Genomic DNA, 16479 nt, shown 5'->3' on the forward strand with positions numbered 1-16479 from the left:
AAAGCAAGGTCTCTGACCACGCAGAGAAGCTGTGTTTTCACCTGGGACTCCATTCCAAAGTGTTTGATTTGGGAATGTTGCTGAGACATTTTTGAAGACGTGCTCTTCCACCAGCCTTGGTGGTCCAGCAAGATGTTGTGGCTGAAAGGGGATAGTTTGCATGCTTCTTGGAGTTATTTGTTCCTTCATCTGTGAGAAGAATTCTATCAACATTGAAGTTTTTTTGTCTTGAACTTTCTTTAGCTAATTACCTTTGTTAGGCACTTTCAACTCAATAGCTATTATTTTCTTAGGGATTTACCAATGAATGAAGGAAAGATACAAAGTCCATGAGGGTGGAAGTTTTACAGCTCTGTTTGTGTCCATTAATTTTCTCTTCTATGATATTTTCCCATTCTCCCTGTGCTTGACATTGAGCCTGAGCCTTGTTCCTGACTCATAGCCTATGGCAGTGGAATGGGGAGATGAGACATCACAGAGATGTGGAGCACACATAAAAAGGGAAGACGTGTAAAAACTGAAATGACATGGCAGCTGAAGCAGCTTGTTGCTCAGCTTGGTTGCATGTTTGAGTGGAGAAAGGGAGGTAAATTGTGATGTGTAAGAGAATAGCACTCGACAGGGTGTATGGTTGTAAGGTATATGGATGCTCAATCATGTGGTGAGGCAGAAGGCTAAAGGACAAGCGCCTTCAGTAGCCAAACAGTCTGGATATATCATGCAAAACAGGGGATGTTAGGCTCAGAAAAATTCTGCTTACAAAGCATATGAGAGCAGTTTTAAGAGAAGTCTGTCTAAACCATTTGATTACCTATTAATCCTTCAGTAGCTGTTGCAGAAGAATTAAGTTCAACAGGAAAAAAAAAAGCACAATTGTACAGTTCTGTGTGTAACTGCATCATAAATACATCAGTTTGCACAGTAGTGTATACACGAGCAACAATTTCCAATCCCAACTGGTTATGCTTAAGCACCTATTAGACATACATACACATGCTCTTATGCTATTTTTTTCTGAACATTTATATCAACCACTACATCTGTGCATGAATATGCTGCCGCAGTAAAGCTGGCAATCTTCAAACCCAGAGCAGGGTTTTCTAGGTCAATCTCCATTTACCAGATTTGGAATATTTTAGCTGTGAAGAGAATGGGCTTTTGCATGCTGATGTTAGAGTGTTTTAAGATGTTTATTCAGAGCATTGTTTAAATTTTGATACTTCCAGAGCCACATAGAAAATAGTTTGCAAATTAGCTTCTATGGCAATGCGTAATAAATTATGGAAGAATTATAATTTAGAGAGATTCGTCTTCCATTGTGCTCCACTTTAGTGCCCAAATACTTAATATTGCAAAATGATATGGGTAGATGTTTTTAAAGTTGGCTTGAGACAGAGTGCTAGCTTACTTCTGCCTTTCTGAAGATACATGCACCTGTATCAATGAGACAAAAAAAATATTTCATTTTTGATTTGGCAACTTTCCTTACAGATAGAGTTGCTTGAAATACAATGCAAAATAAACTTCATTATTTTAGCATTTGAAAACTGTAGATTCCAGATAGTTCTTTCTGTAAAACACTGCTATGTATTCACTGTTTAATATATCTGTAGTTGTGGAATCTAGGTGTACACAGAGCTATATTAATGAAGCATTTTTTGTACTGTTAGAGAAAGAGAGGGATTTACACAGAGAAAAGCAGCCAAATGCTAAACAGTATAGAAAATCTTCACCTCGGACATTGTGTTAGTGAAGGGAATCCTGCAAGTGCTGGACCAAGCTGATGCCTTTACTACGCCCTGAAGTTTTCCAAGTTCTCCATGTTCTGAGCTCTGAAAAGTAGAAAAATTTCTAAAAGTTTGTTTTTACCTCTATTTGTAACAACTTAATGCTAGAACTGCCCAGCACACTATCAACGTGAGGCAAATACATTATTTCTTTGGGAACAGGGTGGTGAATCAGGAACAATTTGCTAATGTGATGATGAACTTTCCAAGGTATGATTGACTTGAAATATCTGGAATGGCATCTAGCCATGATACCAATAATAGAAAAATTAGCAGAATCCAACAAAACTTCAATAAGAGTCAATTTAGAGCCTTAAGGATTTTTCTGAGGTAATCCCTGCCTATTCATTTCAAACATAATTTTCAAATAATTTTGGATTGCCATAGAAATTACAAGAGATTCAAAAATATCTTCAATTAAAAAAAAAAAAAAAAAAGATTTTTTTAAAAAAAGGTTAATCTTAGCATTGGATTAACTAATGGAAAAGTTGTTACAGAGTTTAAATAGAAAGAAATGAAGTCAATCACCATACTTGAATGATAAAACCACTTTCTAACAAAATCAAAGAAAGTGACCTTATTTTCTGATAGAAGTTTCACTGAAAAAGACAAGTATATAGTGAAAGTTTGTAAGTGACTCGACTTAATAGTACGTGACATTCTGATTAAATATTAGCAATGTGCTGTATCAGTGAAGCACACGTTAAATGGATTAAGAACTGATTAATTTACACGTTTCAGGAAGTAGTCCCTGGAGAATCATCATCAACTGGGTGGATTTTTAGAGTTGATCTCCAGGGAGCAGTACTAAGCTTGACACTAATCACTCTTTTTATGTATGGTATGGAAGTAAATAGAATGGTTCTAATAACATTTTTTTACAAAGCGAAGATTGATGGTCTGGTAAATAAGGCTGGGTAAAGACACTTGTGGAAAGTCATCTTGATTACTTAATGGCTGAAAGTGTATGTAATTTATCCAATCATAAGTGTATAGGGGAAACAGGTCATGTTTCTGGAATAATGAACAGTATTATGAGGTTTTACTGCAAAACATAGCTTTTCTAGGTGATTCAGTGTGAAACAGAGTTGTGTTCTGAGTGTGATAGACATAGGAATTGTGACAAATGTCTTGTTGATGAAGAACCTACAGCCAATTTGATTTACCCAAAAGAAATTAAAAGGCAATGATTTCCTGCTTACCTATGTGCAGCAGCAACACTGGGCACCAGTGGGTTCTTTAATGTAGCAGAAGAAGCCAGCACAGAATGATTTGGTAAATTCATCAGTTCATTCAAACTGAAATAGGCAGTCAACTTTCTGTTTTCACACATCAAGATGGTTCTAATAACACTTGTCTAATGTTTTTCTTGAGGTACTTTCTTCTTTGGCTTTTGCAATAAGGCTGATGACTTCTCTGGCAGCACATCCAGATCACAGCCTGCACATTGCCCATGTGTTGGGTGGTAGTAGGTGATTCTTGTTTGGTTCTGTTGATGGTATTTTATTTTACACAAGGTAGATGAGTTTTCTAGCCAAACAAAGAAACTGAAATCAAAGGCCATCTCCATTCTATCTAGATATTTCAAACTGGATGATTCCATTTTCTTTATCTCCTGTATAAGTGTTATATAATTTGCTATCAGAGCAATGCCACAAGAATAAAACCAAGAGATTCAGTGTACTTGGATCAGAACTTCACACTTCTCTCTTGCACATTGCCTTCATAATATGGACCAAATTGTGGAATGAGCACAAAAGAGCATTGTATTACTTAAAATTTTTCTTTGCTTACAAAGGGAACAATATAAAATAGTATTTAGGCAATGTGGACAACAGTGTTTAGCAACTGTAGTGTTTATTTTGCCAAAACACACGGGGTTGTTGTTGTTTTATATATGAATAATCTGTGCAACAAAGAATCAAAAAAGAACCCTGGAGACCAATGCAAATGAGAGGAGATAATTCTGTTATTTAACAATATTAAAAAAAAAAAAAAACAACACAGCAACAACCACCTGAGTATTACTGTATTTTACTCTGTCAGCACTTTTTGTTAGGTGTTAAAATATTAAGAGAGGTAAATTGCACATAGAGAATCCCAGAGCTGAGTAAACATTAGTAATCACTGCTGTTCTACCTGCTTGCAGCAAAGTTGTCATTAAGCTGAGAAATCTCAAAGGCAGAGAGAATAAAATTTAAGACTTTAAATATTTACATTATTTTTCTAACATATTATGATATCACATAGAATACGAAGGAGTCACCCTGCTAATTGACCTTTGCAAAATTACCCTTTTACTTGAAAAGCTACTTGAAGCAGATCAGTTATTATTTTGATTACTCTATTTCTTTCATCTTAGTGATTATAGTGGCACCTGGGAAAATCTACTTGAAAACTTTACTTCATTCTTTGTTCTACTGCAGCATACATTAGTCCTCTGAACAACGTTAATAAGCTATACTGACTTCTTTGGAGAGAGATTACAGTTTTTGATTATATGAGAGACTAATGTGAGCCAGCAGAGGAGGGAAAAGCATTCACAAGCTTACTCAAGTTATTAGTGCAAAGGGAAAGGGGAGCAGGTGGCAAGTGAGATGGCCATCTAGATATTAGCAAGCTGACAGGTATCCAAGTGATTCTGTGCTACAGCCTCTCATTTTGATCTCCGAATAGCTTTTATTAACATTTAATTATGAGGTTTTCACTTGCGACTTGTGTTTGAAGATGTTCCTTCCAATCTCATTAAAAATATATTTTGCAAAAAAATGCCTTTTTTTTTTTTTTCTGATCTGGTTCCTTTATTTTGTCACTGGATGTTCATAGTGACTTCTTTGGCTTGCATTCCGTATAAATCTAATTTTATTTGGGAGCCAGGACTTTTTCGTCACTGCTCCTGTGAAACTTAGATGCAACGATTTGAAAATAGGTCCAGACCAAAACAGATCAAGGAGACGCACATGACTGATTTGGCGGAGCATACTCACAGACAAGACGGATGTCTCTGCACAGCAAACAATTCTCTAGGGTAGGGAGAGCACTCTCAAATCCAGTCACCCCAGAATAAACTCTAAGTTAGACACAGTCTAAATGTGCCTTCCAGCACAGGCTTCTACTGCTAAATAGATGAGAGCCCCAAGCCAGGATCCAGCCATGCCACTGCTTTCATATCTCTTTTCAGCCTTCTAGCAAGCGTTTTAAATCATAAAAGCAGTGTTGGGGTGCACTCTGCAAGGGGATAGGGGAGTAAGGGGGAAGGGGAAGCCTTGTTAGAGTAATTCTGTGTATGTGTTTCATTGAGATTTGCAACTCATTTTGTTAGTTTTCCACGAGTGTTACTAAGTGATATTTCACTTGCCAGAAGAAACTAGGAGTCCTGGAAGACTCTGTTAGATGTTTGCTGCTGGAATCCTGGTGTTTTTCTTCTTTCTTTTAAATGTTTCAGTCATCTAATCAAAGGCCAGAAACTTTGATGACCCTCTTATCATGTATAAAGGACAGTAAACTTTTTTGAATAGTCTGTGAAAATTATATGGGTTTTATAAGTACTTAAAGCTTGTTGAAATATCTTCAATTGGAATGATAATAAAGCATATTCTTTTATTATAATTAACAACATTATTGTTTTTAAAGCAGTTTACTAGATGAAGTAATAAAATAATTTTTAATTTTTCTCGTAAAATATCTTTGGGGATAAAATGTTCTGAATTTAATATTATTACTTTGTTCTAAGATATCTTCAGGAAGGTAGGCTAATGAACACTAAAAACCCACAAAGACACAAGCTTTTCAACTCTACTAACTTTTATTTAAAAAAAAAGAGTTCCTTGTAAGTAAGATTTCCTGTGTTATTATTTGTCAGGGCAATAACATGAACTAAAATTGATATTTATTAGAAATACTTTTTTTTTTCCTTTTTTTTTTCTTTTTTCTATGCACCTTTACTGGTGCTGTTGTTTTCCAGGGAATATTTTATGAAGTAAAGATGGAATGTGCATTGATGGTAATAAGTTTTAGGTCTGGATTTGGCTCTCAGTGCTTTCATTGTGAACTACCACAGATTCTTTTATACACTACTGTTACTGGGGGGCATGCAGTGCCCAAAGCAGATTTCAGTGACGGTATGTACTGGAAGTAGGCAGCCAGGGGATGCAGTGTCAACTGCCTGGGTAACCCTTCATTGCCATTTGCAACATAGAGCAATTCTTACACAGGAATCCATGCAATTTCCTTGTGTCATTTCTTTCCCCTCCCCTCCCCCTGCCTTTGTGTTTCTGGCACATATAAGTCCACAGGTGTTATTAAGTGTAGGGTAGCATGTGGTGTCCATGCTTCAGTGCTATCACAGAGGAAGGACTTCCTACAGGAAAAAAATGATCACTTTCAGTATTTTGCAGGCTGCCCATCTAAGCCCATCATTGCCTGGCATCTACACACTAAGGGCAAGGATCCAGCGAACTTGTGAGTGGGCACCATGCCATTTGAACAGATGGGCATGGAAGTAGGCAGCCAGTAGACCATGTATGTGCATCAACTGTGGGTGTTGAGGGCAAGGTTCCCAGTGGAGAATGTCCAAACAGCTGTCTGGCCTGAGCCAACATGCCTACGACCAAGCAAAAGTGCCATCCCTAAATCCTGCTGAGTTGGATTAACCTTCAAAAATAAAAATTGCTTCTGCAGTAGCATAAGGTGAGTTTTTGACTTGTTTAAATCCGAGAGAAAGATGTAGACAAACAGGATAAAGATGTGTGCTAGAGTCTAGTAGAGAGGACTGTGCATTTGTTTAGGAATATTAACAATATTTTATACAATGGCATTTATAGGGAATATAGTAGCTAATGACTTGCAGGAATGTGACATCAATGCTAATTATGCTTTTTCTATTAAGACAGTCCTTTCAGGAGAGGCTGAGCTTTTTAGTGCATTTTGCTTGTAGTGTACGTGCCAAGTGTGATTTTCTAAAGGCAATTCTTCCGGATGTTTTTGCACAGTTGAATCAGTAAGTTCTAATGATTTTTCTTTCTTGCCCCTCTATCCTGGGAATACTATTCTGGGGTGCAGTTTCAAGCCACAGCAGTTGACACAGTTGCTGTTTTAGCTGAGTTTCCACATTTGCTGTCTTTATTTCCCCAGGATCTAGAGGGGTTGTGAAAAGATAATCTACCATTTTTCTCTGACTGTATTAATGCTGATATTTACCTTTTATGGACATCCTCAAAGAACATATTTTTGAAGATGTGAATGTCAAAGGCAAAGAAACTGAAATGCTGATGTCAATTTGCATTTCTGTTCCTGCTGTGTTTACTCCTTATTTCTTCTATCATTGGTGCACTGCTCATCTGTAATTTTATCAAAGCATGTGCAGTAGCAAAGGTTAATATATTCTAATAATATGGTAAACCAAAAGCAAGAACTATACTATCTATGGGAGACTTATCAACATATTCTATAGTATACATTTTAGTGTATAGCTAAATGAATGGTGTCACAGTGTGAATGGTGCTGTATTTGTTACATACTGCAGGCTGTAACATAGAAAAGGGTTGTGTAAAAAAAAGCTTTGCTTTAACTGTTCTTTTCTTGAATCAGTAAGTATTGCATTTAATGCAATTAGAACATATTGAAAATTTGATACCAGGTTCCAGTCTGATTTCCAGTTGGAAAATCTTAGGATTAGATGCTCTGCAGCTGTTGGTCCCTCTGCAATGCTTTGATCCCTAGGTACATGAATCTGAGCAATCCACAGTCAAGTTTAGAGCAGCCTTAGAATTTCTTTGACTTATATGGACGGTAAGAACCTTTCGTGGCTGTATCCTCTTCCAGATATGATTTTGGCAGATCTCCTACTCCTGAAAAGGCTACAAATGGAGCCAGCAACATCAGCTGGGATTCCCTCAAAGCAAGGATCAATTGGACAAAATTCAAAGTCCATTTGAGTAGCTTGAGAGGAACAAAAGGGCTCCCACTTAGGGAAAATCTGCTCCTGGGATTCACCAAGACATAATGGAGAAAATTACCTACTGCCTCTTGTAGGCTTATCCTTAGGGTTCAAATATTAGCCCAGATTGGATAACCCAAATTTGGATTATCCCTCCAAAAATTTTGGGAAAGAAGGTGACATAGTTTTGTAATCAAAATCATGATTATTTATTCTCTGACCACACAGTTCACCCCAACACCAGCTGACAAGCTGCAAACTGAATAATGAATTTTCTCATGTCATGAACGAAGCATCTGAATAAACTGAGGTGTTTGCATGGGAAAAACACTATGACACTAATCTACAGCAACTTTGGAAACCAGAGAGCACGCCCAAGTGATTAAATTGCCTTAATATAAAATACCAATCTTCACAGGCCATGATACGCAGGAGGGCCCTCTCACTGTGGGAAAGGTCTGTAGGATTCTGATTTATAAGAGAGCAAGAGGTCAGGGGAAGCAAAGCCATTATCATTATTTTCATGGACTCTGGAGATCTGAACTGAATATAGAGGGCAGTGCGCTCAAAGGTAGCCATGCAGAGGGAATGCAACACAATCCTGTGTTTTTCTTTTTTTTCCCCCCACTGGTTTCATTCTGCAGATTCTACTAAGAGCATGTTGTATGTAACAAGCTCAAGCCTATAAGGGCTGTGGTTTTCTTATTAGATGCATAGAGAGATTATCTATTCTGTAGCTGGTGCACATAGGCTTTATCCATGCAAGTTCCAGTTGCATACATTGTATTGAATTTTTGGAGGCCTGGAGGTGGGGGGGGAGAGCAAAGAGTGAAGGAGGGCTGGTAGGGACAGGTCTGAAACTGCGCATCTGTCCCTGAAAGCCTCAGAAAAACAAACAAAAAACAAAAACAAAAACAAAATCCAACAAAAATTGTGTGCGAGCACTGAGTTATATTGCTTTATAGTCACTTTTTTTCCTCTGGACAAATCTCTTTGGACAAGCAAGGAGAAAATCTCCTATTATCGCTATAATGTCAGCCTTTGGAAGACAGTAAGAGTGGTAGGAGGGCTCCAGAGCAAGCCAGGAGGAATACAGTTATGGGCAAGGAGCAGCAGGGACATGGGAAGATTTCCCCAGGGCTGGACAGGCTCCAATACACTGAGAACATCTGTATCAGAGGTCAGGTGTGAAGGGGATTGCTCTTTACTTCTTGAGGATGGATAGAAAACCTTTGCCTACTGAGATGACAAAGGAGCGTTTCCAAGTAGGAAGCCCCGTGGGATTTTCTTACTGCCTTTCACAGTGGAAGACAAACCTTATCGTACCAGAGCTGTTTACAAATAATTTCTGTAGATAATGATAGACTTGCTATAATGGTTGAGAGTTGTTCTTCAAAACAAATTGCTTGAAGCCCTGCACTGAATGAAATGTTACAGGATTTTCCTTTCCTTTGCCCATAGCCAAGGTGTCTTTAAGAGACTGAGCTATTAAGAAATACTACAATAAGTTTTAGTTAAGTTCCTCTATCTAAACAATTATGAGCAGTCACTGCCATATCGGAGTGACAGGGAATGAAATGACCACAGGCATCACTAAATCAGGTATCACCCTTCCTTCTCTGTTGAGGGAATGGTTTTCACAAAAGTTTATGCGACTACTTTGTACTTTTATTGCAAACTTGAATGCTGCCACCATAAGTTCGATCCCATAAAGAATTGAGTGTTCTGGCCCTCATCCAGAAAACCACTTAAATGTGTTGCAGAGTGCTTTGCTGGATCAAGTCCAGAGCAGAGCAACATGCAGGAGCAAGCTCTCAACAGCAGGGGTTTCTCTCTTTTTGGGTGTTTATGAAGGAGTCTCCATGTTAGTTGACTGCAGTGTGGTGAGGATGAAAGTAAACAATAGTTAAACTCCTAAGAAGAAAGGTCAAAGTGTAAACAAAGAGGTAATAGGTAGAATGCTAAGAAAAACCTCCATGAGAACGTTCTCCTTGGTGGAGCAGTACAGTGGCTGGTGGAGAAAATAGCAGGTTGATGTTATCATTGGTTTTTTTATCCGAAGCAGAGCTATTCTGCACTAGTTGTATTTTGTTTGAGCAAGCTATGGTTTTCTCAGTCTGCTGACAGGAGGATTTGTGTGTAAATAGTCTATGATTGTTAATTTATTCAATAATGTTGGAAACCACCTATAAAGGTCTTAGAATTCTCTTAATTACTTAAGGATAAGAGTGAATTCAGGTTGATGTTTCAGGAAATAATTCACCATCTGTAGATTGCATTAAAGCATTCTGTCTGGACCTTTTGGGAGATGCCAGTCAATTTTATTATGTTTGGGTGAAATCAGACATAAATACGCTGCTTCTTGCTGACCTGGATGAATTAGGTCAGAAATATGGTTATAATAAGAAAAAGAAAAATCCAAATCAGTCCTTCAAGATTTTCTTTAAGCCAACACCATACTATATGAGGAGACCAGCAATGAGATAGTGGTGATGAATTCCCACAGAAAGAGGGAGAAATGAAAGAACAAATAGGTATATGAAAAGAAATGGAATTAGATATCAGGTTATGGTATGTTATTTCATTAATGTTAAAGTAGCAGTTGTCAGATGGTTGTCCCTTCACACCAGGATACCAGGCATGTGTAACGGAGGCTTTGCCATTCTAGAAAGTATAATGATGGATTAATGTTTAGATGCTGGAATAACTCTGGGTAGGAGATGGATACCCTTTAGCTAAGGGGAAGGGAGGGCTGCTGAGGCTGAATTTAACAAAAACAGACTTGCCCACAGACTTGAAAGCGCTCGCAGAGTGGATTTTTAATGCTGCAGGTGACATTGTTGCTGACTGAAGAATGCTCATCAAATCAGAAAACTGCTGATAAGCTGACTTTCCCAAAAAGGGATCTCACGAACTTCTCCTGTATATCTCTGCCTTTCATCATATCCTGGGAGGTGAGGTAGAGGACTTGTGACAGACGTTATTTAGATTTTGCTTCAGTTTCTTAGGGTAATTGAATGGAGCTATAGAGAGAAAAATAACTGAAAACATCTAATTTATGGTCTACCTATTAAAAAACTGCAGGAAAGACTGAAATCAAGCCACTGCTTTCCTTTGAGTATTTGGGTAACTCAAAAATATATATAATTGAGAATTGTTACTTTTCATTTAGACTTTTGGTTTTGCTAACGGGAAAACTGGTGAATTTTGAAGAAATGTGAGTGTACTGACCTCCTTGTCAAACAGATGCTCTTCCTGAGAGTGTTTTAACAGTGGATTGAATATTATCATAAAGGAAGTGATGCAGTTAACTCATTTGGTAGGGTTTGTGATATGTATTTGAGTGAATTGTTAGAAGTGCTTCTGGAATTTAATGGAATCTAACTTACTAAAGAATGTTATTGTTGAGTTTTGATTCAAGGTGCTTTAACTCAGTTTTTCAGAAGGTCCATTCCTAAATTAAAATGCTGGTAGGAAATTCACGTTTCCATTAACTCCACTTTTCAGCCAAATATTTTAGGTAGATTTTTCCAGAAGAGCTTGAACTTGGCTTACATAACTGTGGATTTTGATTGCTTCATCTGGGAGATCCAGGACTTTGTTGCGTGAGATTGCATTGCTCACTGCTGGGCAACAATGCAGTTTCATTTTTGTCCTGTAAGAGAAACATCTACAATTTAAGCAAAATTGCAAAAGTGTCATATTAGATGATGAAGTCTATTCTTTCTCACTGCACATATGCAGTTTTCCCTATCATTTCTGCTTTGCAGATAGCAAAGAGATTGACACATAATGCCATCTGCACCCAGAATTAAATCTTTTATTCAATCTTTTTATATTTCCTTGAATTTTTTAATTTCTTTAAAAATTCTGCTTCCTTGAATAACTTGCTACACTACTTAAAGTACATTTTACAATCTCTTTCCATCATTTGATTGAGGATGGATTTGATGCCTCTGGTATTATTTCTAGCATGTACCAAATGCGAGCATTTCTTTCATTGTAATGCTCTGATCACCGAATCTAAAACCAGACCAAAAGCTCTGATCGGTGCTGTGCACTTCACAGAGTTGCATATAGGGCCCCCAACAGACACATGTGATTCCTGGAGATGAGAAGTGAATGTTAAAATAAGTGCTGTGGAGTAGTAGTGTGTCTTGTTACTTAATTTGGATGAGTGAAGCATATATTTTGGAAAGCATCATGGGGCAGTATGCTATGCTGTATGTTAAAGAATAATTAGAGTGGGGATCTGGGTAAAAAATGCTTTCTATGATCTAGACCTGAATACTTTAGTTATATGTCTTGTGCGCTATAGGACTTTGAGATGCTGGGTAGTAAGGATAAAGAAAAAGATACATTGAATTAATTTATTTTGAATTTATAGACATGTCTCTGCTTGCATTAATATTAAGTTCCACCCAAAATCTAAAATGGAAAGACTGTAATCTTAGAAGTTCTCTCAATAGCATCAGCAAATCATTCTTGTTTACTCTACATGCTAATAAAACAGGAACATGACACTCCTGAAAACAAGATTGCAAAATACAGAAAATGTGGTCTGACATTTTTTTTCTCCCCAAAGGAGGGACTGCCACTAACTAAAGTATTCCTTATGAAAGCTCGATTGCTTAAGATGCAGAATATTAAGAGAGAAAAACACTTTAGGACACAGCCATGTCACCAGCTGTTACTCACCCTTAATGAAATTGTTAAGTGATATTCTTCATAAATAGGTCAGAGAAACTTTTGAATTGTGAAGAATGTTTTATCTCTTTCTTTGAAATGTTTGTATTAAATTTAGAACTGGTAATTCATTAAGCTCATTAGCTCTGACTAGGAGAGTAGAGCAATATCTAGGATATAGATTTCAAGGCTTAAATATGTTAGCGCTTACAAATAAACATGAAAGCAATATGTGGAGAAAAAATATGGGATCATAATATGTTTAACTGCTTTTTGAGCGTGGCCCTCTGGATTAATTAAGAACATTTTCTATATTCAGACACTTAAATATAAACAGAATATATTATGACTTTCAGCTAACTCCGCTTCAATAGAGAAAAAGAGAATGCATTATGATGAATGCAGTGGAAACCAGTTGAAATTATTTTGTCATTCGCTTCTTGATTTCTGTCAAAGATGAGAAAATAACTGGATTTTACAGGATCCAAACTATATTATTTTTGAGTAATACCAAATTTAAGCAGTAAAAGTTTTGAAAAAATGTATACATATCTCTTGGTGACCTATTCTTTGACACAGATTTGTAAAATTCCTCCTGTTTTTTTCAATAGAAGCCCCTGATTTGTGATCCAATTTTTATTTAGTCTTAACAATGTCTGGTATAATGTAATCTGATTTTGCAGAGTTAAATCACAGTTATCTTCTGGAAAAGAGGGAACTGGAGGAAACGAGGACTCAGCCCTCGGGAACAATTGTAGAATCAGAGTCCAGTATTGCTGCAGCCTTCTAGACACGGAGAGTTAGAAATAGCCTTTAGAGCAGTTAAAACATAAGACGTATTCCATATGCATTCCCAAATATGTTTTAATTTCTTCAGAGACTTGCTCTGTAGTCTCGAGGTTCCAGTTAGCACCTTTCCCATTTCTGTAAAATGGGGGCAAGATCACCTAACCAGAAGATTCTTGATGGAAGAGTCTCACTTTCAAACAATTTTTATCAATTGGTCAAGTTTTAGCTTTCTTTTCCAATGTCACATCATAAAAAAGCACATTTATGAGAAAGATCTTCAGAATTTAGTAGCTGTGCCTTTCTAACATCCAGGAAGGTTACCAAATACTGGGGTAAAATCAGTTTTCACAGAAAAGCTGTACTAAAAGAAGCCAAGTTTCCAAAACTACATCCAATACCTGGATGCACATGCCTGGTAGTTGTATTTGTCAGTCCATCTTCATCTGTATAGATTTGGATTTGCTTTGGAATTAAATCCTTACTTTTTTTTCTTTTTTAGATAAATCGTCACAGAAGAAATCATTCCCAACATAACTTAACACTTGCAGACATCATCAGTACACCAGACCACACGGTAAGAAATTGCTTAACAGAACTGATAAATCATTCTTGCTCTTTAAAAGCTTGCAATGTAAATATTGCACGTTTTACTAAAGAATAAATACAGGAGGTTTTGGATGCCTCAAGATGTTAAGGGATTTAAAGGACTTCGATTAATCAATAAAAGGAATAATATTCAAAGATACAAAGCAATTTGTATGGCTTGACTTTGCTGTTAGCTCAGTCTACTAGGCTATTTCATCAGTAATAACACTCTAGATAAAGGAATGTAACCATGTCTTTGTCCACACAGAGTTGTTTTTCATTCTAGTATTAGTTTTTCTAAATGAAAGGGAGTACTACATTTACCACAATTTTCATGAAACTAAAATAATCTAGGGGGAATGAAAAGGGTAGAGAATTATTATTATTACTTTTACAATGAAAATATAATGAATATTCAAATACAGATTAATTAAACACTTCTTTGTATTTTTATGTATATGGACTTTTAAGTATTAGGTTCAATAAATAAGAAAATTATGGAACCTATATGTGACCTAGAGGTAACTACTGTTTCTTACACTGTTCCTAATGTTTGTTCATTAGATAGAAACTCAAATATTTATACGTACAATTTTGCATCTTTTTTTTTTTTTTTCCCTAAATAACAAATTAAAAGGAAACAACAACAAGAACAACAAAGAACAGAACTATTTGATGTTTTTCTATGTTAATTCTTTCAGGGCATTTTGGGTTATATTCTCAACCTTCCATATGTCAAAAAGGTGCAGAAGGGGCAACATCTTAACAAGAAATGATGATATTTATTAAGACAGGAAAAAAAAACAGAGCATATCATTAAGATATATTTCGTATTCTTTTTAATCTAATGTCATCCATTTACAATAGAATCCTGAGCCATCATGGAAGTATTTCCTTCAAAATCTGTACGTGGAAAAAGGGATATTAACAGATGTTAGACAAGGAAAATACAGCTCCCTGAACAGAGATTATATGAATATTGGGGTCATCCTTGGAATCATTTATTTGTCTTGGTGATAAAGTCATTTTGTAATTCTGTGAATACACTGTATGCTAATTACAGAGAACACTGTACACACTATTGAATAATGAAAACTGTGCTGATTTTCTTACAGACAGCACCTGTACTAATTTAATTAAACCTATATATATATGACTTCTGTAACACTTAGGTGTCTCATGTATAGCTTGTATTTCTGAACTGTTTAGTTTTGTGCTGTTCGAGTTTTAACAAAGGATGGATCTGAACTACAGGACGTAAATTGGGATATCTTATCTGCCCCACATTTGCTAATGGATTTGATATTCTAGCTCAAGACTGCTGCGTGGAACATATGATTGAGCACCAATATTTTCATCTGGAAACATATCCAATTTTTAACTTTCCAAAATGTAGGAACAGAGGTGATTCAAATCCAGTGTTGAAAATCACATTTGCCTTTAGTTTTGGATTTGTTAAAATAACAGTCTGGAAAGAGTGTTGGTAAACTTTGCAAGGATGAAATTTTGGGTCTGATTCAGAGAAGCAATCAACAGCTTGAATGGTTAGCCAATGCTCCTCCCAATTTCTGTTTCCAGATGGATAGAAATATTAAAAGAATAACCTTTCTCATATGTTATTTGGCATCACTGGCCCTGGCCAAGCACCAGAAGATTTATTTTACAAAAATGAACAGTTAGGAGGGGAAGACGTTTTTTCTAAAGATGTAAAATAAGTGTATTTATAAAAAAGAAGGGAAAAAAAGTATATGGACCTGAGGATTAAGTCTTATTTTAGTTCTAATATTTCACCCATCCATCACTAGATAAATAGTGACATGACTCCGCACAATAATCCTCATAACTTTCTCTCTGGATTTTCTATGGCAATGATATGCATGATAGGAATTTGCATGAGATAAGTACAAATTAGAGAAAATTCACACACTAATACCTATGTACACATTTGAGAATATCACCTAGATCATTGTCCACAGACCTTTTCATTGGTACGAACAGATACGTGTATATATTTCATTATAATCTATATTACAAGCAACAGACAAAATCTGTGGTGATAATCAAATGTTTGTTAATAGCATGATTGATATTTTGTGCAAGTAAAATCAAAGGTATGTTTGATTTAAAAACTCTTATGTTGCAGGTCAAAGCATGTTTTATTGCCATTTCATAGCTTTGCAGATGGAAAAAAAAAAAAAAAAAAAAAAAAAACCTATTGAAATTGGTACAAAATCATCTCGTGATGAAATTTCCTATAAGACCATGAGGAGTTACTAATACTCCAAATAGGCACTGACTCAGCAGTGTTTGAAAGTGAAAGCAGGCTCACTGTGAATCACTGTTTTACTTCTGGAAACACTGAGGTGTCCCTCTGTTCTCTTTTTCCATTACTAACATAGTCAGGGCACCCGAAACTAATGAGAAAGCAATTCAGTAAGTTTACTTGAATAATTTTCTTTTTTCTTTTAGTTTTTCTTAATACAAACCTACATAGTCCTCTGAAACATCCCAAAGCCTGTATCATGACTTTATAAGGATTGTTTAAGCAGATTGTTCAGAAAGTATGACCAAGTGGCTTTTAGTTTTGCTGTTTTAGAGCATGTGTAGAGCTATGGAGGACCACAAATTGAAAGGGAGAAATAAAAATGAAGAACAAGTGTAGGATTCACTTCTAGTATTCCAAAACTCAAATGC

General features: G+C 36.3%; 1 protein-coding gene across 5 annotated transcripts in view; it reads left to right on the plus strand.

Moving 5' to 3' along the window:
• Positions 1-16479, plus strand: part of ARHGAP15 (Rho GTPase activating protein 15) — a 318826-nt gene that overhangs the window by 32551 nt on the left and 269796 nt on the right. For all 5 annotated transcript variants that reach the window (XM_042827045.1, XM_042827047.1, XM_042827046.1 and 2 more), the window contains one exon: positions 13700-13774. In XM_042827045.1, coding sequence (XP_042682979.1) covers positions 13700-13774 — 75 coding nt within the window. The remainder of the gene's footprint in view (positions 1-13699; positions 13775-16479) is intronic.

Source organism: Centrocercus urophasianus, unplaced genomic scaffold (assembly GCF_019232065.1).
Source record: "Centrocercus urophasianus isolate 14NV4802_14NV808 unplaced genomic scaffold, USGS_Curo_1.0 seq_28, whole genome shotgun sequence".
In the NCBI taxonomy this organism is placed as follows: Eukaryota; Metazoa; Chordata; class Aves; order Galliformes; family Phasianidae; genus Centrocercus; species Centrocercus urophasianus.